Source organism: Chelonoidis abingdonii, chromosome 9 (assembly GCF_003597395.2).
Source record: "Chelonoidis abingdonii isolate Lonesome George chromosome 9, CheloAbing_2.0, whole genome shotgun sequence".
Taxonomy (NCBI): Eukaryota; Metazoa; Chordata; order Testudines; family Testudinidae; genus Chelonoidis; species Chelonoidis abingdonii.
This window is the reverse complement of record NC_133777.1, coordinates 16,232,255-16,259,194: the sequence shown is the minus strand read 5'-3', so window position 1 is coordinate 16,259,194 and position 26,940 is coordinate 16,232,255. Positions and strand designations below refer to the sequence as shown.

At 41.3% G+C, this 26,940-nt stretch overlaps 1 protein-coding gene across 1 annotated transcript in view; it reads right to left on the bottom strand.

Annotated features, from left to right (window-relative positions):
* The window catches only part of DNAH3 (dynein axonemal heavy chain 3), a 103,693-nt gene that overhangs the window by 43,827 nt on the left and 32,926 nt on the right, over positions 1-26,940 (bottom strand). The window contains exons 18-31 of the mRNA XM_032802097.2: positions 26,127-26,338; positions 25,763-25,854; positions 23,782-23,896; positions 23,030-23,146; positions 20,784-20,963; positions 19,332-19,468; positions 18,356-18,557; positions 16,854-16,946; positions 16,439-16,549; positions 14,912-15,026; positions 6,567-6,765; positions 5,282-5,390; positions 4,198-4,311; positions 3,133-3,309 (exon numbers count right to left, since the gene is read on the bottom strand). Coding sequence (XP_032657988.1) covers positions 3,133-3,309; positions 4,198-4,311; positions 5,282-5,390; positions 6,567-6,765; positions 14,912-15,026; positions 16,439-16,549; positions 16,854-16,946; positions 18,356-18,557; positions 19,332-19,468; positions 20,784-20,963; positions 23,030-23,146; positions 23,782-23,896; positions 25,763-25,854; positions 26,127-26,338 — 1,973 coding nt within the window. The remainder of the gene's footprint in view (positions 1-3,132; positions 3,310-4,197; positions 4,312-5,281; positions 5,391-6,566; positions 6,766-14,911; positions 15,027-16,438; positions 16,550-16,853; positions 16,947-18,355; positions 18,558-19,331; positions 19,469-20,783; positions 20,964-23,029; positions 23,147-23,781; positions 23,897-25,762; positions 25,855-26,126; positions 26,339-26,940) is intronic.

Sequence of the window (26,940 nt, the reverse complement as noted above, 5' to 3'; positions counted from 1 at the left end):
AGCCTGCCATTAAAAAAAGAATTGGCTCATGTGCCACCTTTGCATGCGTGCCGTAGGTTGAGGACTCCTGTTCTAGTGTATACTGTCTATACTGTACTTTATGGTAATTTTCACTATATGTGATTTTCCTCTTACGCGCTGACCTTAGACCCTCCACGTAAGATGTGACTCCACTGTATTCATTTTTGAAAGTTTATAAAAGCGATGCTCCGGAGGGGGTGCAGGGAGGGGGGGCAAGGTGGAAGTTTCACCTAGCGCGCAAAATATCCTTGCAGTGGCCCTGGTATTATATTACTTAACCAAGGTCACACACAGGGAATCTATGGCAAAGCTGGGAATTGAACTCAGATTTCCAGTGCCTACAACTATTTTCCTTACTGATACAGAACATTTGTTATACTTTGAGACTGAGATTTGCAAAGCTGTTTAGGGGATTTTAATTATAATTAATTTTAACGAGAATTGGGATCCAAATCCCTCAGGTAGTCTGAAGACTGCAACCTGAATTGTCACTGTACTCCACAATAGAAGGTTTTAAGCAGGCAGTTTATCTGTGACAGGTGGAATCTGACTCTCAGTGGATTTTCCAGTTTTAACTAAATATTTCAAATATTAAATAACCTACAGGTAAAATGAATGTAACAACTTTTTTATTCCCAAAACCCAAGTCAAAAGCTCTGCATTTCTCCTGTAACAGCTGCCATCATTTGCACCTATAAACAGACCAAGAAACTACATTTCTTGTGCTGTTTATGGTTTTAGGTTTCAGAGTGGTAGCCGTGTTAGTCTGTATCAGCAAAAACAACAAGGGGTCCTTGTGGCATCTTAGAAACTAACAAATTTATTTGGTCATAAGCTTTAGTGAGACGCCTGTGACATAGGCCGTGGATATAATTGCCCAGGTGCTGCCACTCAGCTGCCGCCAGACACCTGGACTGCGGTGGCCCCATTCCTTCCCTGAGGCCCCACTGTGTTCCTGCTGCCTGCTTGCCATGTCTCCTCTACTCCATCCCCACTCCAAAGGTCCCTACTGCTTGCTGTGTCCCTCCTCCTCGAAGATAGGGGAGTGAGGAGGGATGCAGAGAGCCACCAGCAAGTGGAGGAGTGAGGAGGCTTGGCCGGGAGCTGGGGCTGGCGGCTGAGCCTTCAGGGGCGGGAGAGTCTGGAGCTCGGGGGGCTGGCCCAGCACTGGCAGTGGGGGCCAGTGGCTCGGCCAGGAGAGGACCTTCAGGGTTTGGACAGCCAGCAGCTCAGCTGGGGGTTGTTGGGGGGATGGTGGCTCATCGTGGTGCTGGGGCTTGCCTGGCACCTAGGGGGAGCCAGTGGCTTGGACCAGCACTGGCCAGGGTAGGGGGTGGCGACTTGGCTGGGGAGGCCATTGGAGGTGGGGGGGCCAGTGGCTCGACCCGGTTTGGCTGGGACGGGCTAGCTGGGGCTGCTTGGGTCACCGGGGGTGAGGGGGGGACAAAGGGTTTCTCCTGTTATGTGGGGGGGAGGGGCTTGGGGCTCCAGCGTGCAGAAGGGGCAGGGCCAGTGGGCTAGCCTCCCCAAAGTGGGGGTTCACCCACTGCCTATGTCTGTGACACATATTGCAATATGCAGTATCTTTGGGGCCTATATTGTATTGCATTTATCAATGTTTTATCTATCATTGTGGGCAGGGGACTGTGTGCAACTCCAAGGAGGGAAATTTACTAGGGGGTGATTACTATAGTCTCTGGTTTAAGGCGATCCCAGAGCAGAGGCAAGAAACTGAGAAAGAACTTGGGATATAAAAGGCTGGGTCTTTCTTTTGATTCAGCAAACAGACAGGACCATTGATCGTAGGGGGCCCCCAACACTTGCTGTAGTGTTGGAATGTTTTTGGCTTAGCAGGGCCCCATAGGACTGGTGGACAATGTTTGGAGTGTTTTGCAAGCATATAGAACCTTTTATTGTTTTTATATGTTTCCTCTGTATGCACTTTATCCTGAACAATGCACTCTGCTGAGAAAGAGCTGCATGGTGACATGTTACTGCTGACATACACTGTTCGTAGCTCTTGGAGAGAAAGCAAAGCACAGGTGCTGGCCTTTAGACAGACTAGCTTGCTGGGGATATCACAGTGAATTCTAGGGAGCTACAACCTATAAGAGAGAAGGGAGTAGCACACAGGGACCTACCCAGAGAGAGATGAAGGCCAGATGCCTTAAACCTCAGAGGTATTCCTGAAGTGGACCATGGATGGGGGTTAAAGGTGTGGTTACCCTGAAACTGTGGCAATACCATCACATATTACAAGAGAAGCACAGACCCCTAAACTCTGGTCTTGGCTGATAAAAGCAAAAGGAAATTACCTTCAATTTAAACACAAATGCATTGATTTGTAATGTGTAAGTGCATAGATGTGAGACCAAATTCTGCACCGACCTACACCCTGGGCAATTCTATTGATTTCAACAAGATTACTGGGATAGTAAATCAGCTTAGAATAAGGCCCACATTATTTTAATGATTAAGGATCTTAAACAATGTTATTTACTGAAGTCAATTGGATTCCATGTGGGCGTACCTCTACAGTGGATTAACTTAATGTTTTTTCCATTTTGATATATTCTAGCAGTTTCAGAGAGATTTTCTTTACATACAATGGGGATTGTCACTGGAGCAGACAGAAACTGTCAAAACAGCAACAATGCCCCTGGTTTGCCCAAGAATAGCATACTAGTGAGTACACTGGTGAGTCTCTAAAGCCTGATCCTGCAAATGCGGATTAATGTGAGCATTCGTTACTCATATCAGTACTCCCATTGACTACCACAAGACTACTCACAAAAATAGGGATTCAGAGGACGGGACCTGATTCCAGGCTTACTTACACCAGTGTAATTCAGGAGTAACTCAATGGATGTCAATAGTGTTGACTAGTGTAAAACTGATGTAAGTGAGATCAGATTCAGGCCTATTGTCTATTCATTTTGTGCAACATTAAACACATTATTAAAGCTTAACCACTAATGAACCAGAATGAGAACACCTAAATGGAATTATGCCCTTATATTACACAGTTGCTTTTGCACTATCCATACTATATTGGAATCAAAACTGTAAATTATGTTTCATTCCTACTAGAAATTAGAACTCCAGAATTACCTTTAGATTATCAGGAAGTTCTGCCCGTCCAGCATATCCAGGATTCATAGTGATGAAGACAGCGCAGGTTGGATTAAGAGAGATCTCTGTGCCTTCAAAGAGGAATGTTTTCAGATTTCGCGCAATAGCCTGCTGTATACTGAGTATCTGTTGTGCAACTACAGACAACACTTCAACCTAATAATAAATAAACAAATTAGAAAACATCCAATACATGGAACCAACATAAATGCAGCATTTCTGGCCCAAACAGGGTTTAAAAAAAAAAAGCTTAATGGCTTTGTGTTGAAGTCCTAGAGATGGCAATTGCCTTGAAGTACCAGAATAAAAGAATTTTAGAAAATTAAAATGCTGGCTTTCAACTTCGCTGGGGTACAGGCTAACAAAATCTAATGTAAGGGAACAATGAATGTGATAGAATAGACTATAAAGAATACACAAAATACTATAATATACAGAACAGACAGATTACGGATGGGATTTTCAAAAGTATTTAGCATTGGCCTAATTTTGCTTCCAGTGAAGTCAGTGGTGAAAGTCACAGGAGGAGAGTTAGGCCAATGGTGAGTGCATCTAAAAATCCCATGTATTGGAAGAAGAGAAGGTACAGAGAGACTATGTGTCAATAGCTCTTAAAACTAAAAATGTAGGACCCAGATTTTCACAGCTAATAATACCAAGTCTTGTCCAGTATCAGTAGATGTAAAAGTGCTTTACAGGGAGGTGAGTATGATTATCCCCATTTTACAGATGCGGAAACTGAGACACAGAGATGTGAAGTGACTTGCCCAAGGTCACCCAACAGGCTAGTGGCAGAGTCAGCGTTTGAACCCACTCCAGAGTTCCAATGCTCTATCTACCCAGACCACACTGCCCCTGCCAAAATGTGTGCATGCACTATGGCAGCTGTGTATGCATGTAATTATGAAAACTTGCGCCTAGGTTACAAGCTGTGCTAAAAGCAGGAACTTAATGGTACTACATATTCATATCTACTTTTAAAGCTATTCTTTACATTTTTTAACTACATTTTTGTTGTTTTAAATACTTTGGTTAAAAAGTTACCTCAATTCTGTTGAACTCATCAAAGCAGGCCCAAGCTCCAGATTGTGCCAGTCCCTTAAAGAATTTACCCATGGCTTTGTAATCAAGACCATCAGAGCAATTAAAGACAACACACTATATTAAAAAAAAACAAAAATCCACAACAGCATTCAGTATAAAAATTTATTATAAAAACATTGGCATCTATAAACAGAAGGGGATTATTATTGCCATGGTAACTGGTAAATTAGAAGACTATATATATCTAAATATCTAGCTAATGGATCTAGTCATGATATTAATATTAATATGTTGGTAGTGAAGTACCTGATAAGTATTTACACACTACAAGGATTCAGATTAGTTTTATGTGACATAACACACTACTGTATATTGGATGTGTGGAGACATCTCAAAGATTATGCAAGCCTGAGAAATTCAAAACAATACTCATTTATCACTTGACTTAGGTGAAAATGTATATTAACAAATTAAAGATCACAATTCAGCATTTTTCTAAGCTGCTTGTCAAAAAAGAAAATCTCTGCGAAAGGAATACTTCCTAAAAGGCAAATCCTGCTTCCTTCTTCTGGATGTGTAAGTGTCCAAACACAACTGAAATATCACGTTTCTACCACAAGTTGAGACCCATACAAAGAGAACCTGCCTCCACACTGAGTCATTGACTAAGCTCTGCGAAAGCTTCCTATACACGGGAATATGGAAAGGGGATTTTAGGTGGGCCAGAATGCAGCATGGCAGTCAGCAGTGGGCCAGGCCTATTATTTGCTCCAGTACCCTGAAGGAGCAGCTGCAGTTTGGGTACATACTGGCTACCACAGACTGGAGCTGAGGATTCCATTATTCAACCCCATACCTACTGGAAACATTTCATGGAATGCACACAGCCTGTTCAGTCAGGCTGTGTGCTTTTTGCCAGGATTTTGTCCTAATTAAGAGCTTTCCATTAGCAATCTCCATAAATGGATAATAGGTAAAGGGCACCAACATATTCGTGAGAAAGAACTCCAGAGAAGACCTGCATCTCCAAACATAAAACATTGTGATGCAACAATGCACTGCAACCTTTTATTAATTTTGTTACCTGCTTAGCCAGTGCTTTTGCTAGATCTTTTGTTGTTTCAGTTTTGCCAGTCCCCGCAGGTCCTTCTGGAGCACCACCAAGATTTAGTTTCAAAGCCCCCATTAATGTTCTACATAATGAAAAATAAATAACATATGAATCATAGGCCAGCTCCTCAGCAGCTGTAAGTTAGCACAGACCCATAGGCACAGCAATGATTTACACTTACTAAGGGATCTGGCCCCTGCATTGTTACCAGGAATTCATTTTTTTAATTGGTTGGCCATCTCCACCCACCAAAACTGGCATATCCTCAGCATGGACTCCTGGAGTTAGAAGCAATTTCAAACATCCAAAATAAAGGCTCAAATCCAAACATGGTGAAAGTAGGTGCAATATCATTTACTCCATGGTCTGAGTTTGGTTTACTACATGTGCTTGTACCTGAGCGCATGCATTCAGCGCCTATGTCCTCATGTGCAGGACTCAAGTGTCATGAACAAGTCAGGACAGTTGTAAGCATAAGCCCAAGGCAGAACAGTTAGTAGATGCTAAACCTTTTGACAGGTAGGTTGGAACGGTATCCATTCAGAGCCACAATGTCAACTGCAGCAGTTAGAAAACTGGAGTAGGCTTGATGGGAACCTTGACAAAGAAAATTAATCTTGGAAGTGCTTAAAGAGGATGGAGATTGTTCCTAAAAACCTGAGAATCATCTATCTTCCTTCTATGGGGAATAGCTTGGCAGTGTTCATACTAATATGTTGCTGCCGCTTAAAGAGTAGGTCCATCAAGCACCTTATCTTAGAAGTTCTGGGTCCATGAAGGCCCCCTGAAGTCTTTTCTACAGTAGGAAAACAACATTTTGTGAACTGTGTTTTTTTAAATGTTGCTAAGCATGGTTTGTCCTGCTCTATAGTTGCAATTAAATAGAGTTCAGCACCCAGTCAGTAGTGGGTAATTTCCCTCATGTCAGCAGGGCCCATAAGTGACACATGCAGCCATATTTATAGCTACTACATCAGCTCCGCTGCAAGACCCACAGACTTCAAGGCCAGAAGGGACCATCATCAACCTAGCTCTGGCCTCTCAGAGAGGTGGGTTAACTACATTGATGGAAAACCCCCTTCCAACACTATAGAAAATGTTCACACTGTGGCACTACAGTGGAACATAAAAAAAAACAGGGAGGAGAGGAAAGAAAATTAATGATTGAGGCTCTTTTCATTAGCAACTGTTACAATATGTATTAAATACAGGTCAGCAGGAAAGTGAATGCTACAGTCATAGAGAATATGAATTTTACCTATAGCATCTATCAGTCAGTGGAGTTATAACCAGACGTAGAGAATTGCCAAGGTACTCATAGCCATATTTGGCGTCTGTTGTAATCATTCGCACCATTACATCTCCTTTTTCCCAGTAATATCTCAACTGAGAAATCCACTGGAAATCATTCTGATCTGTGATTTTGTCCTCAACCAATTTTGCAACCACATCACGAGCTGCAGGAACAGAAAGAGCTCATAGAATACGTAATAAACAGTAAGCAAACGTTTACAGCTGTAGCTCAGCTTTTGTTTTTCAAAAGGAAACTGCATCCATTTTGCTTAATGAACCATCTTTATTCAATTGGGCAAAATTCTAGACCCCAGTGCCCAGCATGAGTAGCCAGGCCAGGTGCTGGGGAGCTGTGCAGGGGTGGAGGAGTACAATCACTCTACAAAGGCCATTTAAGACCAGTGGCTGAACAAACCTATATAGGACACTTGCATCCCCCAAATCCAGGAAATATGCAAGGATCTGTGCAGTGACAGGTCTCTTTCACCCCTCCCCCAGTTCGCCCATGCCCTGCTGCCCCCTGGAAATGAGAATGCTTGCTCACAGCAGGGCTCTGTACCACACAGGAGACGTACACCTGCTCCACAGCTCCCTATTCTCCAGCCCCCATTTTTTGCACAACAGAATACCACTGTGGCCCTCTATAGCCACAAAGGAGGAGGCTAGATTTGCCCCTGGATAGAAAACTCTTCCTTTGTTGGCATGTTATGCACAAATTCAAAAAGAGCCAACTATATCTGAAAATAAAGGCTCTTGCAAACTCCACTCAGTCTGCACTTGGCCTCCTACTGGCATCACATATTATTACATATATACAATCATTACGTTTCCTTACATTTCTGGGTCTCTGCTAGCAACTATACTGCTGAAAAGCAATACTGTATGTCACATAGTCTACTTGCAGAGCAATATCAGGAACTGTACCTATTGGGTTTCCGGGAAGTGGGCGGGCGGAAGCCCGCCTACTGCTAAAGGATCCCCCCCAGCCTAAGGGGAGGATCTTCAGGACCTCAGAACCCAACTGATTTCGGGGGACAACTAATAAAAGAACAGGGACAGGAGTGCGGTCAAAGGGTCATAAGAAAGGAGTCTGACGGGGACACCGAGCAGAGAACCCCGGACAGCGCCCACTGCTCCTCGAAGGCATCAAGGGAGCCAGTGGAACACCGCCCAGAAGAACTCTGCCCGGATGCATGAACGGACAGAGGATCAGAAAGAAGCCCCACTGTCACAGGAGTCTCCATTGGCCAACCTCCTCTCCCTGGTTGTGTAGATGGCCATTATAGCCAGGGCAAGGAGGAGGTTGACCAGGAGGTCCCGTGACTTTGTGGGGCCACGGATAGGGAGTGCATACAGAAGGAGGTGAGGGGAAAAGTGCAGCCAGAAACGCAACAGTATATTGGTGAGGAGTCGGTAGAGGGGCTGCAACGTGGCACACTCTAAGTAAACATGAGCCAGGGTCTCCCTCACGCCGCAGAAGAGACAGGTGTCTGGTGCAGGGGTAAACCGCGCCATATACACGCCCATGCTCGCGGCCCCATGAAGGAGCCACCAACTGATATCCCCGGCGGGCCTCGGGACCAGGATAGAGTATAGGCTGGGCCCACCGGGGCTCCTCACCCTCCAGAGGTGGCAAGAGGTCCCGCCACTTTGTGTCGGGGCAGGACACAAGGGTGAGAAAGTGAAGGGTGTGGAGCACAAGCGTGTAGAGATGTGTCCTTGGCGCGGTTTGGAAGCGAATCGGCTGCAGATCGTGCAGCCGGCTTGCGGAGAAGGGGTGGGAGGGCCGATCAGGTCCATGGGGCAGGAGCCTGATGAAAAGGTCTGGAGGGCCCAGGGTGGAGGGTGGGCAGGGCATGCCCTCTCGCAGGACCCAGTCGAGGTGGGCCCAAACAGTGGGCGGCAAAGCGGCCTTCACCTCTAGCTTTGCCTAGGGTTAGCAATCAGAAGCACAGTATTTTTTAATGACAGAATCCTAGAAATGTACAATTGGAAGGGACATTGAGAGGTCATCTAGTCCAGCCCCTTGCATTAAGGCAGGACTAAATAAACCTAGACCATCCCTGTCAAGTATCTGCCTAATCTGTTTTTAAAAACCTCCAATGATGGGGATTCCACAACCTCCTTTGGAAGCTTGTTTCACTGCTTAATTATCCATAAAGTCTGAAATTTTTTCCTAAGATCTAACCTAAATTTCCCTTGCTGAGTATTACTGATTACTTCCTGTCCTACCTTCAGTGGATATGGAGAAAAATTGATCACCATCCTCTTTATAACAGCTCTTAACATATTAGAAGACTGTTATGAGGTCCCTCCTCAGTCTTCTTTTCCCAAGACTAAAGATACCCAGTTTTTTAACTTTCCCTTATAGGTCAGGTTTTCTAAATCTTATCATTTTTGTTTGATTTCCTCTGGACTCTCTCCAATTTGTCCATATCTTTCTAAAAGTGGGGCGCCCAAAACTGAATATAATACTCCAGCTGAGGCCTTACCAGTGCCAAGTAAAGCAGGACAATTACCTCCTGTGTCTTAGAAATGACACTCTTGACAATACACCCCAGAATGACACTCACCTTTTTTACAACTGCATCACATTGTTGACTCAAATTTAATTTGTGATCCACTATAACCCTGATCCTTTACTGTAGTATTACTGCCTAGCCAGTTATCCCCCTTTCTGTAGTTGTGCATTTAATTTTTGCTTCCTAGGTGTTTTTCCGAATTTCATCTTGTTAATTTCAGACCAAGTCTCCAATTTGCCAAGGTAATTTTGAAGCCTAATCCTATCTTCCAAAGGGCTTGCAGCCTCTCTGAGATTGGTGTCATCCACAGATTTTATAAGCATACTCTCCTCTCCATTATCCAAGTCATTAATGAAAATATTAAATAGTACTGGACCCAGGACAGACCCCTGCCGAACCCCATTAGATACATCCCTCCATACATCCCCCCACGTTGATAGCAAACCATTGATAACTACCCTTTGAGTATGCTCTTTCAACTAGTTGTATACCCACTTTACAGTAATTTCATCTAGACCAAATTTCCCCAGTTTACTTATGAAAATGTCATGTGGACCTGCGTCAAAAACCTCACTAAAATCAAGATATTTTATATCTACAACTTTCCCTGCTATCCAGTAGGCTAGTAACCCTGTCAAAGAAGAAAATTAGGTTGGTTTGGGACGCTTTGTACTTGATAAATCCATGCTGGCTATTTCTTCTATGCCTATAATCCTCTAGGTGTTTGCAAATTGATTGTTTAATAATTTGTTCCAGTATCTGTCCAGATATTGACATTAGGTAGACTGGTCTATAATTCCCTAAGTCCTCTTTGTTCCCCTTTTTAAAGATAGTGTGCCCTTTGCTTGTCCTCTGGGACATCACTCATTCTCTGAGTTCTCAAAAATAATTGCTCATAGTTCCAAGATTGCCTCAGTTAGTTCCTTATGTAACCTAGGGTGAATTCCATCAGGCCGTGCCAACTTGAATACGTCTAAATGATCTAAATACTCTTTAACCTGGACTTTCCCTATTTTGGCATGCGTTCCTTCCCCCTTGTTGTTATATTAATTGTGATGCATCTAGCCATAATTAACCTCCTTAGTGAGAATGAAGCAAAATAGGTATAAACACCTCACCCTTCTTGATGTTTGTTATTAGTTCTTCTTCCTCCACTATGTAGAGAACCTATGCTTTCTCTCCTCTTTCTCTTGATCCTAATGTATTTATAGAACCTCTTCTTATTCTCTTTTATGTCCCTTGCTAGATGTAACTCATCTGGTGCCTCAGGTTTCTGATTTTGTCTCTACATGCTTGTGTTATTCTATGATGAAACCAGGTGGGCATGAGTATTGTAAAGTCATACCAAAAGCAGTGCCCGAGGTTACATGCAAGATGTTAGGGTCAAAATCCTGACTAAAGGCTGATTCCTTCTATGACCTATAAGCCAGGCAAATCCAGAATTTTTCCCTAAAAGTATGAGGATGTTATAAACTGGCAGAGTTCCGTTAACTTTGGTGATTAACTAGTAATTTTAAGAACCTGATTCTTGTTGCTCTCCATTTCCTTGTATGTAGCAATAACACAATAAACAAGTTTAGTACATCAAAGTTACATTGAGCTGAGTAATTGAAGAGAATTTCAGCAGAGGTTGCAAGCATCCAAGAATAAAGGTGCTTAGTTTTTTTCCAACTCAATATAGTCTTAACGTTATTCGTTAATTTAAAAAGTGAAGTGATTGCTATTTTACTGCAGGAGATGGTCTAACAACATAAACAGAAATTTTATGGGGTTAAAAGAATATTTTTATAGAAGAACACATAGCACAGAATTGGGCTGCAATCTTTTTCAATTACAGCTGTAATATCACATTTAGCAATACTATATTTCTCAACAGCTGTGCTGCATTTCTTTCTTGGAATCCTGTTCAAATTTATCCTTGATCAAACAGAAAAAAGAAGAATTAGTACCAGCGTTTAGGCCAGAATCTCAAAATGGAAAAAAAAAATGTTCACAGCTGGACAGGCACCATACTGTAGAGTTGGTAGACTGAACAGTGAAATAGCAACCAATGATTAACAGCTAATCCAAGCCACACCTTACTGTTGAACCATGCATGTTGTCACCAGGGATCCTAGTCTTCTGTGATAAAAAAAAACCAAAATTCTCTGATAAAAAAACATAAAAATCCATGTTTTTCCGCAATTAAAATGAAATGCTGAACTTTAGTTTCCCGAGCCACAATATAAAACTAAAGAGTCTCTGTAAAAATACAAATTCCACATTTTTCCATGACTAGTGTATTTTTGGGATTTCTGGTCATCACTATAATACTTGTTTATAAATATCTATCAATGTATTTATAACTGTAACATTTCACTGGGACCAGCCTTACCCTTTCTGGGTCCCCTGGGCCAGAGCTCCACTTAATACAGATGTGAAGGTAGGAGCCATCAGGCAGGGCCAGCGCTTCCATTTAGGTGGCCTAGGCAATCGCCTAGGGCGCCAGGATTATTGGTGGGTGGCATTTTGCCGGAGGGGGCAGCAGACGGCTCCGGTAGAGCTGCCGCAGTCGTGCCTGCGGAGAGTCCGCTGGTCCACGGCTCTGGTGGAGCTGCCGCAGTCATGCCTGCGGACGGTCGGCTGCTCCCGTGGCTCCAGCAGACCCTCCGCAGGCACGACTGCGGCAGCTCCACCGGAGCCGTGGGACCAGGGCACGGGGCGGCGAAATTGCCGTGCGCCTAGGGCGCTAAAACCCCTAGCGCTGGTCCTGCCATCAGTCAGCCAGTTGCAGCTCCCTTATTCTGCACTACCTAAGGAGATGCTCTGACATACGCTGGTGAAAGATGGGTGTAGCAGAGTTCTACTCCAGCATACCCTCTCCCAGCCCCCACAGGGCTACCTCCTTTTCCCTATACCAGAGATAGGAGGGCAACTAGTACAGAAGGCAGCTATGCTGCTTCTGCCAGTCTGATACCAGTGGAGAATTCCCACATGCAAAGAGAATTCTCAACTGGACACCTCCAGACAGAATACAACCACTCTGCTCCACTTGAATAGTGCATAGTAGCACACTGGACTGGAAAATCCAGCCCACTGTTCTCCCTGAAGCTGAGTTGCCTTCCACATCAGCAGGGTCGGCTTTATGAACTTCAGGGCCCGATTCAAATACCCAGCGGCGGACCGGGGCTTCAGCAGCACTTCGGCAGCGGGGGGCCCGCTCCGGGTCTTCCGTGGCACCAAAAGACCCCCCCACCACTGAAATGCCACCGAAGACCTGGAGCGGACACACACACACACACACACTCACACAGCCACTGCCGAAATGCTGCTGAAGACCCAGAGTGGACCGGGTGAGTAAAAAAAATTTTTTAAACTAAAAAGGTGCCTAAGGCATGGGGCCCTCTTAGGCGTGGGTGCGGGGCCCTCTTGGGTGCAGGGCCCAATTCTGGGGAATCGGCCTAAAGCTGGCCCTGCATCAGTTCTGGTGTTGGAAGGGAAAGGGTGATTTGTCTAAGAATGAGGGATGCCATTTGCGGGGGCATGGCAGGGCTCTAGGCTCCCCCCCCCCCGAGTTTTGTAGGGGAGGTCTACTCATCCTAGCTTCAGACTGAGCGTGATATGTGATGAGTTCGGAAGCTGGGAGTAGCACAGCCTTTGTGGCAGAGAGTTTGTTTATAAATAGAGGCAAGCTGATTAAGATAACAAAAGGCTTATCATTAAAGTAAATTAAGGATCGTTTGATGATCCTGAAAGAACTGCCAGGCGCTTCAGTTAAAAAATAGGAAACAAAGGGTAGAAATAAAAGGTGAGAATGGAGAGAGGTAAATAGTGGTGTCCCTCAGGGGTCTGTACTGGCACCAGTCCTATTCAACATATTCATATATGATCTGGAAAAAGGGGTATTCAGTGATGTGGTAAAATTTGCAGATAATACAAAATTACTCAAAATAGTTAAGTCCAAAGCAGATGCTAAAGAATTACAAAGGGATCTCACAAAACTGGGTTAGTGGGCAACAAAATGGTAGAAGAAATTCAATGTTGATAAATGCAAAGTAATGCACTTGGCAAAATATAATCCCAACGACACATATAAAAAGATGGGGTCTAAATTAGCTGAACGCATCAATAAAAGATCCTGGAGTCATTGTGAATAGTTCTCTGAAAACATCTGCTCAATGTGCAGCTGCAATTTAAAAAATCAAATAAAATATTGAAAATAATTAGGAAAGGGACAGATAATAAGAAAAAAATATTATATTACCTCTGTATAAATCCACAATGCACCAACATATTGAATAGAGCATGAAGATTTGGTCACCCCATCTCAAAAAAGATATATTGGATTTGAAAAGGTACAGAGAAAGGCAACAGAAACAATTAGGGGTATAGAAACACCTTCTGTATAAGGAGAGATTAAAAAGACTGGGACTTTTCAGCTTGGAAAAGAGATGATTAAGGAGGGGATATGATAGAGGTTTATAAAATCATGACTATTGTGGATAAAGTAAATAAGGTAGTGTTATTTACTCCTTCACATAACACAAGAACTAGGGGTCACCAAAAGAAATTAATAGGCAACAGATTTAAAACAAACAAAAAAAAGTATTTCTTCACAGTCAACATGTAGAACTCTTTGCCAGGGGATGTTGTGAAGGCCAAAACTATAACAGGGTTCCAATAAGAACTAGATAAGTTCATGGAGCATAGGTCCAGCAATGGCTATTAGCCAGGGTAGCCAGGGATCCAATACCACGTTGTGCATATCCCTCGCCTCTGTTTTCCAGAAGCTGGGAGTGGGCAACAGGGCAACTTGATGATTACCTGTTCTGTTTATTTCCCCCAGGACACCTGGCATTGGCCACTGCTGGAAGACCAAATACTGGGTTAGATGGACCATTGGTCTTACCCAATATGGCCATTCTGATGTTCTTATATAGAACCCAGATGTATCTGCTCCGCATTGTTTCCCACTAGACCAGTGGGTCTTAAACATTTTTACCAGCCACCCCTTTCACACAGCAAGCCTCTGAGTGGGCCCCCCTAATAAGTTAAACACACTTTTTAATATATTTAACACTATTATAAATGCTGGAGGCAAGCGGGGTTTGGGGTTGAGGTTGACAGCTCGTGACACCCCATGTAATAACCTCACGACCCCCTCAGGGGTCCCAACCCCCAGGTTAAGAACCCCTACTCTCGTCTCAGAGCTGGGATAGGACCCAGCAGTCCTGATGGGGTCTCTCTCTCCACAGAGTTACTAATAAAGTAAGAACATACATTAACATTTTAAACCTAACCAGCGTCACTTAAGTGACTTGCCACAAGATGTCAGAACATGTTATTAGAGCTGAGTGGGTTTAATATTTATTTAATTTTCTTTCTCTTACAAAGAAATTAGATACAGGGCTCCTATCAGCTAATTGCAAAGTTATCTGCCAAAAAACTAGAGTTTTCAAGTGCCTAAGTAGCCCCAGGAATCACGGTTAAAGTTGCCCCTCCCTACCAAAATCTGAAATGGCGACTCCTGCTAAGAGGCGCTGAAATTAGGCATCCCATAAAGTTTGCTCAGGCTACATGCTCAAACCATTAGTTATCTTACTTATGCCTAAGGCTGGCATTTACAACTAGTTTTTGTCTCATGTGAATTAGCAGATGAAAATAATTAATATAATCCTTTAACTAATTCTCCAGGATTTAACTTTAGCTTGGGGAAGCATCCCAGCTGCCTGCTGCAGATAATTTGCCTTAGTTAATGGTAGCAGTTCTGCCTGGAATGTAATGAGAGAAGTAATAATCACGCATTTACCGTGCACATCAATGACAGTGAGAGCCCCAAGAGTCAGACGGGCACCGCTGGACAACTGTCCTCTCACTAACTGAACAATTTCTCCAATTTGTAGGTTGCTCTTCTCCAAGAATTCCTGTTACGGAAAGAAATGTGAATATTAATGGCAAGTTGTAGCAAATAGCTCCTAAACTCCCAGAACCGTCATTAGAACAAACTCTTCCAACAAAATGAGGCAGTTCAGTAATGTCTTCCTGGCACTATGCAAACAGTTAAGAGTCTCCTTCATATACTGCTGTTTTATTTCATCATAACTACTCAGAAGGGTTTTGTAGTCTGAAATGGAAGCCTTTTATTTCTCCCTAAATCAAATGCAAGGTCTCTGTACCAGGAGATATGGATGCTCTCTCTATTGTCTAAAGCTGGATGAAATGTTTTGTAATAAATGGTTATTCAGCAAACGTACTATTTTCCTGAATTTACTCTTTATTTTAAATTATTTTTCCCAAGTTTCTACTAATAATTTTGATCCATGGATCACTGATGATAATTTTTTTGCAAGCATTTTAAATTCAGCCTGTTTTGACTGGGCACATGGGTTCAGATCCTCCACTGCAGTAAATCGGCATAGCTTAACTAAAGCCAAGGTATTTTCTATGTCCTGAGTGGAGAAGTACAAGCATCAGAATCTGGTTTCTGCTGCAGTAACTATTTAAAAATGTTCTGTTTTCACAAAAATCCCTGCCAGTAGACTCATTTGCTAGAGCAGCTCCAGAAAGTGAACAAAGAATGTTGCAGTATTCACTCAGCTCTACTAGGGTCCAATCAAAAGCCCATTAAAGTTAACAGGAGGTCTTTCCATTATTTAGTGTGCTTTAGATCAGTCCCCAATGGGGTAATACACAAGACTATGGGATGATGGATGAATTGCAAACACTTGTAGGAAGAATAACATTCAGCTACCAAACCTAGCTGATGCATCTTTATTCTACAGAGAAGCTAGCAGCCACAAGAGCTGTGTAATCACCTGATCCTCCAAACAGCTACTCCTGTGTGTAGTTCCCATGATACTAGGCATATACGCATACTAGCAGGGTAAGCATACATAGAGGAGTAACTATTTATAAGATCTGGTCATAGTTTGCAACTTTTGTTTAATTCTTCTATTCACAGTTGCAAAGCTCTATGACACAAGAATAAGAGTCCACAACTTGCTTCAGTGGAGTCACTCCTGATTTACATCAGGGTAAGTGAAATCAAAATCCGTGTCCATAATGATAGAGAAATAGTTGCTGCTGAGATGTAAGACAAATATACAACATGATTGAATGCAAAGTGAAAACAGAAAACAAAGCAGATGAATGACAAAAGTGAATAACAAGAAAAGTGGTAAAAGCAAAGCACTCTGAGTTAAATTCTGCCATGATTTAACTTAAGTAGAAAAGTCAAAATTTATGCTTTCAGAAATGCATGTCACTTTGTTAGAGTTCTTCGTAATATCATAATTTAGTCTTTGGTTAATTGAAAGAATTTACAAGAAAACCTTACAGATAAAGTTCCTGACTGCATAGCTTCAGACACTTCCTTTGTCCAGTAGATGGATGAAACACAAATAACCACCTGTCCAGGACACTGAAGTACCCACTTATTTCGGGGAACCTTTAAAAAAAAAATCACACTTGAAAATGATGTGTATGCACTAGGCTGTGTCAGTTATAAAATCTATTTTCCCTAATGCTTTTAAATCTGATTTATAAAATAAACAGCACTCAGCACTGAGAACTTCATTAATTTTCTTTCAAGGAAATTAGATATGAGACTTTTAATGGATGCTGCTGAATTGGCACAACAGGATTCTACTTAGGTTAAAACCTAACATTGTGGTAAAGGGGAGTTTGGGCCCCGTACATGTGCAGAGTACTTTATGCTGTAATGTATTGATACAGAAGAGATGAATAATTACTTGAACATATCCTCCAATGCCATCTTGAATAACTTGTCTTATGCTGGCCAACATCATTTCTTCTACTTGCAAAAGCCATTTCTCTACCATGCCCTTAAAACAAGAAAAAGAGAGAATATTTGTGATTAAATGGCATTTAAAGAGCAAATTTTACACTGGAATAAACCTTTGACTATATTAGGCTTAAAGCACAAAGGCTGACTCATGCCTTTTTCTGCTCTGGTGGGTAAGGAAGAAAATGGGTGGACAGCCTCCAAATAGATGCACAAGCACTGGTGTACACAATGAAGGCATGACTGCAGCATAACAGTGCATACAGACAAATAAGCCATGTGAACTGCATGAGCAGTGCATCTGAAGGGGCAGCATGGTGTCCATACATCCAGGTAGTGTAAATGCAGCTCTGGGAGGTCAATGAAACATGGCCACAATACCAGTGAACACATTGTTCCTGAAATATGTGATTAAAAGGTTGCTAAATAAAATATCCCCTATCTTTCACAACCCCACCTTTTACCCCTGTTCATGGCTGCCACATCAGAATTCAGCTCCATACAATTTAGTGGGGCATGGCCGAGGAGAGGCAGAGGAATCAGCCACTCATTATTGCAAGTTTCTACAAAACCTACAGATTTATAGACTGTAAGGCCAGAAGAGACCATTAGATCATCTAGTCCTACCTCCAGTCCTAGACAACACAGGTCAGGGAATTTCATCCATCTAATTCTTATTATAACAGCACACCTTATTACATATTTTATAGTGTAAGTTACTGTTGCTCTTGGCAACAACAGTAACTCCTCTCAGTCTATCACCTCCCACCATTCCCAAAAGAGCTGTGGCCACACACGCAGATGAGAAGAGCAGCTAATGATAAGGCATCTCTTTGAGCCACACTACTATTGTTGTGGGGAAGGCACAGCCATGATGAGGGATAGTCTTAGATCCACAAGGCTCTCCCCATGTTTTCATGCCATTCTCCACACTGGCTGTGCCTCCCTCCTGTTTCACTAAGGACTTAGCCTTTGGCCACCCCTACCCCCCAAGGGACAATGCAGCAGAGCAGTAGTGTGCTCTGTACTCTGGCCTCATGTGTGGCTTCCTGCCCTGAGGAAGGCACAGTGTTTCTTCAACTTGTTACATGCTGCTACCTCCACTATGCCACCTTTTGACCAAAAGGCTAGGAGGTAATCCTATACTAGTGCCTTTAATATTTTCATTCATTCCTTGTTTCATCTGTGATGTGGTATCTTAGTTATGTTCTAAGGGCCAAATTGTTAAAGGTATTTAGATGCTTGAAGATGCAGATAGGCACCTACAGAATTTTCAACACCGCCCAAGTGCCTAACTCCATTTTAAAACTCCCAGTAGGCACCTATCTGCATTTTTAGATAACTAAATACCTTTAAAAATCTGGTCTTAGTATTTTAAAACTCATTTCCCCAAAAGCACATCCTTTACCACCAGCTATTCATGTAATGTCATAAGAGAAAAAAAATTACTTTTGCTTTCACTGGGTAGATTTTCTGTATGAAAGGAACAGTTTCTTTCTCTGAACTGATCATTCCTGTGATCTCCAGATCTTCTGTAAACTCTAATTTAGATATTCCCTCAAAACACTTCTTTAAATGTGGCTGTACTCGAAGGGGATCTTTGGTTTCTGACAAAATCTCAAGCAGCTCATCATTAGACAGGAAAAAGAACCTATTGAAAAGACAATGCACATGCAGTTTTCAGATATGAAACTTATCATCTGAGAAGCTATTATATGCCAGGAGTGTGGATTTTCTCTAACTCTTAAAGTAAGAAAGACCTATCGCAAAAGGGAAGTTACCTGCTCTGATTTGGGGAATGCACTATTCTCAAGAACTTCTGGGTTCATGTGAGTCTTTGATCATTGGACTTAAAAGTTTTAAAAGTTATAAAACTATTACACCTTTTTACATGCTGGTTGTCACATTGATCCCCTTATGCAAAACGGAGGGGAGAAAGAAATCTAATCAGGTTTGGGGGACAGCCATGCACACTGTAAAGGTAGCACATAGCCTGTTCTCCACCATCACCTAGTCATCTTTAGACCCTCTGGGGCAATTACTTGGGACTTCACCTCTGTGCAGCTGAGTAGGACATGGCTTAGTGTGTGATAGGTGGTGGTGAGGGGTGTGCAATCAACTGCTGAAGACAGCATGTTCCCCTGAAAATACACTGTAACTGATGATGTATTTTCCACTGCAAGTTCCTGCTGTACTAAGACACCTTTGCCTCCCTACCCCCTCAAATCTCGGGCCAAGCATAGCTCAGCTGGATCAGGGTTACATTTCTAGAAAGGGAAATAGGTTGTCATTTTTTGTTGCATTGAACTGTGTTCTGTGACAACTACAAGTCACTCAGCTCAATAAAAATTATTTCAAACAAAGAGACCATTAGAATCTTTTTATGGTTCTTGCTGCTCTAAGTTGAACCTGTTAATCAATTTACCGTGAGAAAAATAATCTTTTCTTCTCCAAATAAGTATTCAGCCCCTTCTGGATATCATCTAAGAGAACATTTGCTTCCTGAAGCCTCTCCAACATCCTGGGTTGCTCAGTTGCTACAAGTACCCTGGTGTCTTTCACCTTTATAAAAAGAAACAGCATAGAAACTGCTAAAAAGTTCACATTTGGTTTGTCAGTTTGTTTCATTTTATTTTTATTTCATGACAACGAAGGCTACAGAATATGTTACAGAGCATGGAAAGTTAGAAACTGTTTTGTTGAATGTCCTCACATGAGGAAAATATATATGCAGTATTTGACAGTTATTGCTGTTTAAGACCATTGCTTTGTCCAGATTAAACAGTACCAACAATATTGTAACCTGTGAAAAAATGTGCAGGATCACATCCATAGGTATACTGATTTGGAGAGAAAATTGCTATTTCTGTGGATATTCACCTGTGCCTTGGGCTTGCAGCACTCACAGATTCATAGACATTAAGGTCAGAAGAAACCATTGTGATCATCTAGTTTGACCTCCTGTACATTGCAGGCCACAGAACCTCACTCACTCCTGAAACAGACCCCTAGCCTCCGGATGAGTTACTGAAGTCCTCAAATCATGGTTTAAAGACTTCAAGTTACAGAAAATTCACCATTTACAGTACAAGTGACACATGCCCCACGCTGCAGAGGAAGGCGAAAAATTCCCAGGGTCTCAGCCAATCTGACCTGGGGAAAATTTCTTTCTGACCCCAGATATGGCTATCCTGAGCATGTGGGTAAGACACACCAGGCAGAGACCTTGGAAAGAATTCTCTGTAGTAACTCAGAGCCCTCCCCATCCAGTGTCCTGTCCAATTGGTGATTTGTGCTACTGGGAGTTGCCAATGGACCATATACCATCGTAGGCAGTCCCATCATATCATCCCCTCCGTAAACTTATCAAGTTCAGTCTTGAAGCCAGTTAGGTTTTTTTGCCCTCACTGTTTCCCTCGGAAGGCTGTTTCAGAACTTCACTCCTCTGATGGTTAGAAACCTTTGCCTAATTTCAAGCCTAAGGATAGCCAGTTTATAGTCATTTGTTCATTCACAAACAGGAGTACAGTGCAAGTCCTATGAAATGCATCTGTAGCACCCTACATTTATCTTCTTCTGTACCTTCTCAGAGTTGTGTTTGCTCTCTGCTATTACTCTCCTTTCAATGTGAAAAGATCAGCTGTAATTTATTCTGTGATGTCTAGATTCTACAGAAATCTCAAAAGGGTAGATAATCTTACCTACAATTTTTGCTAAAAGACTAGGCATTAACGGTGTTTTGGACTCTGTGTTCTATGTTTCAATGACCGAAATCTGAGTCTCTGACTCTGGATAAGCAGACAAATTATCTTACTTAAAACTAATTTGATGAAATATAAATAAATATTTTTCCACTTTATTAAATGCAAATACTTACTGTTTGTATCATGATGTCTTTCCAGTAAGCGTCTACTATTCCAAACTTTCTGCCCTCTTCTGGCATTTGAGCTATAATGTCTTCTGAACTAAAAATTGGTTCCAGGTAAAGCCATGTGGCCTGACATTTTAACCAGCTATCTAAAATATCTTGCATTGAAACAAGCTTCTCTTCCCATGCCTGTAAACAGAACATTTAACACATATGGTCTGCAAACAATGGTTTTAAATTGTACACTGAGTAGCAGAATAAACAGAGGGTAAAATATCAGATAATTACTTATTTTAATGCAACATTTCCTGTTACAGTTCTCTGTTATCAGCATATGTTAGACTGAAAACAAACCACCCTAAGAGCTTTTCCTATAATATTATACTCTTGCCTGAAAGAACTACTTAAAAAACAAAACAAAAAAAAATCATGGACTGATCATGCATCTTTCACTCATGTGTTTATTACTTATCCAGATGAGCAGTCCCACTGGCACTACTTGTGTGAAGAACTACTCATGTAAGTAAGGTCACAAGATTGGACTTTTTGTCTGTTTGACTGTAAATTAATTCATTTCAGGAGATAAACACCACCGTTTCAAAACTCTGGATGAAAGCATTGTTCTTAGTCATGAGTGACTGCCTCTGGACATGTTCAGAGATACTCTTTATAAATGGACTCTTTTTGGTTGTACAACGTACCTCTGTTTTTACCCTTATTAGGCAGCCAAGTTAAAGTTTAGTCAAATCCTTTAAGTAGCAAATACCGCACATGTACAAAAAGAACTCAACAGCCACATCAAAGGAGGCATAGGAGTTTTCCAGGGCAATCTTTTGGATACTGTATTTCCAATAAAAGATGGTCCAACAAAAGATACTATTTCACCCACCTTGTCTCTCTCATATCCTGGGACCAGCATGGCTATGACAACATCACAAACTACAATGAAATTGTAACTTAAGGACTAAAATCCCTTTGTTTGTTGCAAAAATAATCAGTCTCTTGCATCCGATAAAACCCCTGAAATAATTTTGACCATGAAATGACACAAGCCATGTGGGCAGAGTAGCACATTATTTTACACCCTCAAAAATTAGTCTTTATAAAAAAAAATGATGTGATTTAAAAAGAATGGAGAAACACAGAGATCTTCTGAACTTCGCTCCAGACACACAATAAATATCTGAATATTCATTAACTTTGACCCAATATTATACTGCTGACAGCCAAATTGTTCACTGAAGTCAATGGGTGCATTGCCTGAGTAAAAAGAGGAGGACTGGGCCCTCTTTCCTTGCCAAACCCTCTCACAGATCCCTTTGTAAGGGGTATGCCAGGTATGTATTATAGGAAGAGGTGTAGCCAGCCTGTATTGTGTTTCAGCAAACGCCAGCTGTCATACAGCGCCTTGGGGACTGTTACAGGTGGCTATAAATTGAAGTAGCATTTGCACCCACTGCCCTCAGCTCTTGATAGGATCGGGACCAATGTCCTAAGAAATGGATGGAATTAAGGGTTTAGAAGTGTTGACAAGTCATGACAATTAGGTTAAAAAAGCCTCCAAATTATCATCAAATATTGATGGGAAAAGTCTGTTTTCTGTGGAAGCTTCCTTTAGGGAAATCATTATATTTAACTCCTCTTTCCATCAATGAATTACTTGTAGGAGGGCTTTGTTTCATCAAAACAACAAGGAGTCTGGTGGCACCTTAAAGACTAACAGATTTATTTGTGCATCCCCAAATAAATCTGTTAGTCTTTAAGGCGCCACCAGACTCCTTGTTGTTTTTGTTGATACAGACTAACATGGCTACCTCCTGAAATTTGTTTCATTAGCTTACCATGAAATCATATCTGTATGGAGTGGCGGACCAACAGCTAGAATGACTTTGAAAATCTTATGGTAATGCTAAAAGATTACAAATATATTATTTCTCACAAATGACAGAGCTATATCTCATCACACAACTTAGCACAATTTGTTTAAAGCAACTGACCTATTCCCAAAAAACATGCACCAAATGGCTTGTCTATGCAATTACGGTTTCCTTCAGCGTACTGGCAAGCTTTGCATATGCTTCTTTGGAAACCAGTAGCTCAGTGTTCTTTGAAAATACAATATGAATATTTGAGTTCTTTAGAAACAGCTCAGGTTTATATTTTAACATCTTCTCATGCCAAAATACCACAAAGCACTTGAGAAAAAGGTGTATTATGAGAGACATATTAACTCAATCAAACCAGCTTCCTCGTACCCGGCATTCAATTTCTATCGGTTTGATGAACGGAGAGCCGCACATTGTCTGTGTTTTAACAATGTGATCATCGAGCAAAAGCTGGATATCATCAATTGCTGACAGGATACTGGTATTCTGTAAACATATCAGACTTTGTTAAGGCAAATGACATTATTCTGATTCACTGATCTTAAACTATTTTACTCCTAAAAATTTAACCTGTAATTCCCTGTCTCTCTGAGGTGTGGATGGAAGCAAATGAGCGCCTGTAACATATCAGAAGAGATGGAATGTATCTCTGCTGTATGCCCCCATTTCCAAAATGTCCACAGAGACTCTATCTTAGTTGGGAAAGAAGGATGGTCCAGTGGTTGGGGTGTAAGCCTGGGACTTAGAGAGATTTGGATTCAGTTCCCTGCTCTACCATAGACTTCCTTTGCATCCTTGAGCAAGTCACTTAATCTCTCTTTGCCTCAGTTCCCCATCTGTAAAATAGAGGTAACACCACTTCCCTACCTCCTAAGGATGCTGTAAGGATAAATATGTCAAAGACTATGAAATGCTCAGATACTATGATATTGGAGGCCATATAAGTACCTAAAATAGATAGTATGGTAACTTCACATGGTCTGTTGGGCCTGATTCTCCTCCTCTCAGTTAGTTATACCATTGTACATCAGGAATAATTCCACTATTTTGCTGAATCAATGTGAGACAGACTCAGACCCATTCTCCTTCACAACACATTTTTTAGTTTGATGTATACTCACAGTGTCCCTGTACTTCACAAAACTGAAGCTTGTATTGGCCCATTCTGATTTCATTTTGTCCATGGATTTCTCTAGGGAATATTCTTTACTGGCTGCTGCTCCAATAGGCTCCAGTCTAGATTAAAATGAAATTTGGTTTAGCTACATCGCAAAAAAACCTCAACACTCTAAAGAGAAAAAGGAAAAGATTTTGAATAAATAAATAAATAAATATCATTTAGAGCAGCGATACTCAGACAAACTCATGAGCTACAAGTGGCTCATTAATGTGTTTCTTTGCAGCACATGATATTAAACACTTTGTGGTTTAATTATTAACTAATCTAAGTTATTAACCAATCAGGATGCTTTTACTATGTTATTAATCAATTGTAGTTGATAAAATAATGCTTGGTCAATCATTTTGCTGTGAATGAAACAATGGATTCACGTACTGTGACTCTTTTGGGTAATGTTGATTGCTAACTTGACTCCTGAACCACTGCGGTCTGAGTTTTAGAGTAAGATGCAGATCTGTAAAGCAGCAGTGGCTTCTGTTTTTTCTATGGCTCTGAAACCTGGGCCATCACAGAGAATTGCCAATGCACCAGCTGGATGCTTTCAACATGAAAGAGCAATGATGTATTGAAGGCATATGATAGTTTCATCGCATTATGAATGAGGATGTCAGGCACCAGACCACCCAGCCTCTAGTGTCTTCCCAAGTAATTCAATAATGGCACAGATAGCTTGGCTATCTGCTCCATATGCCATATGTGTTTGATCCAACACAAGCTGAAAAGGGAAGACATTGTGGATGGCTTTGCCGAAACGCTGGAGGGATGTCATGGCTTCTGATCTCACCTGCCTCAGCCTTAAAAAATAGCAAGCTGCAACATGGGCAGAAAACTGGGCTCTCTGGAAATGGGGGCTGCAAAGTGTGTACTCTATACTCCACAAGCAGGTGAATGAATGAATGAATGAATGAATGAATGTAAACTTCCAATGCAGGAAGGAAAAAGGCAACTAGGTGAGAAAAATTACAGATTTTCACATGCCTTTGAAGTATTTGTGCATTACAGCCCAGTATTTGCATACAAAAGTGGTCAGTTAAATGCATGTTTCACATATATTTGTTAATTCATAATAAAAAAATATCATATATATTATGGTAGTGCCTAAAGACCAAGATCCCATTGTGCTCGGTGTTGTACAAACACAGAAGAAAAACACAGCCCCTGCCCAAAAGAGCCTACAATCTAAGTTAAATTAAGCATATACCCAATGTTGGTAACTGCATGCTTATCATTCTAGAAAACAGGCCCATAATTCCTGAAAGATGGACACTGAATATCAAGGTACCTGACTTCAGAGACAAAGATACAGAATGTAATAAAAAATAGTACCAAAAATATGTTTTAAAATTGTCTAAAAGAGTTTTACTGTAAAATATGTGGCAAAGACAAATACATGACAGTGTGGTGAATGTTTTATTGTCTCTTTTTAGGGATTACCTGCATAATTCACTCATAGCCTAGAAGTTTTCTGGGCATTCCAGAATCACTGCTCCATCTGCTGCTGTTCCTCTACAGTGCATATGCATATATTTCAAGGATTTTTTATTTATATGTTCAAACTAATCAAGTTATTGCTGGTAATCACTATGACATAATGCTGCTGCTTGGTTGTAAATTAAAGCTTTGTAGAGATTGGGTGGGGGTTGTGAAGTGAAGTAATTTAAATACATAACCCCATTGTTTTTCAATGAGGCTTGGGCTCTTTAGGCACTTTTGAAAGTGCCATCCTTAGTGAATAAAGTTCAGCAGTGAAAATTTGAAAGACCTTGAAAACTCTAAAATAATAATAATGATAATAATAATAATAATAATAATAATAAATAATCCAATAAGCCTCAATGCACTAGAATTTTGTATCTGATTATGAAAGCATATAAAATATATTGGTTGCTTTTAAGGAATTAGATTTAGGATGTATTTCTTACTTTTCAATGTACTTTGATAATCCATATTCCAACATGTTTAGAAGGCAAGTAGTTTCATCAGGTCTTATTTCATACCCTACTATTTCACTGATCTGAAAATAAGTGAAAAAATGAGGACCATCATCACATAAATTTGTAACCAAGGTTTATCAAGTAGCTGGTAAGATATAAAAATTAAAGAAATACCAACATAATTTCCCCCAGTTCAGTAGTTTTACCCGCAGGCCAAACTCCCACTTTGTCACAAGGAGTTTTGCCTGCACCCTTAAAAATTTCAATATTAAACCATCATGTGGTAAATTTTGAGTGGATTTCCTTATTGTAGTAGACTGTTTTCATTGTTTAAAATGTATTTCTATGGCACCTGCTCCCAATGTCTGTCCTTCATTCCACGATTGCAGGCAATAGACAGGATGGGAAGATGCTGCTTAAACTTGTCAAGTTTAAATTTCACATTTTCTGCTAAGCGTCTAGGTCCAGGCAGGTCTGCAAAAGTCTTAGTTAGTTTATACATCATCCGCCACATATTTCCAATTTCCTCAGTAATTTCTTCAGAATTCAAGTCCTGGATAGATCCTGCATGTATAATTAGAAAAGAGCAGCAAGAAGATCTCAGCGCCAAGTTATTAATAAAAACATTCATTTATAGGCATTTGTTACTATTCTCCCTTAAGGAAAATGTGCAAACAAATTAAATTCCTGAAAACTACCTTAAAATAACACCAGGTCCAGGCTCACAATTATATTTAGCACTTATATACAGTGCTTTACCTCTTCAAAATGTTTTATACACAGCCACTAATTAATCTTTTCAATATCTGCATGAGCACAGTAAGTAAGTAATAGCATTCTCATTTTATAGATAGGGACATGGAGATACAGAGCAGTTAAGTGACTTGCCTAGACCACACAGCAAATCAGTATCACAGACTGATTCAATCTCAGAAACTCGGGGACTTGGTCCTAACTGCTTCTCAAGACATTGCTGGCTGTAATTCTATCGGGGCGTGTGGTAATTCAGCCTCCCAGTCCCAGACCTGAACTTTAGTGTCCACAATCTGGTCCTGTCCCAAACCTGGACTTTTGCGTCCAAAAGTCTGGGGGCTTACCTGAAACTCCCCCAAGCTCACTACCAGCTTGGGTATTTGGGCTGCCACCAGGTCAGGTAGGTAATTTAC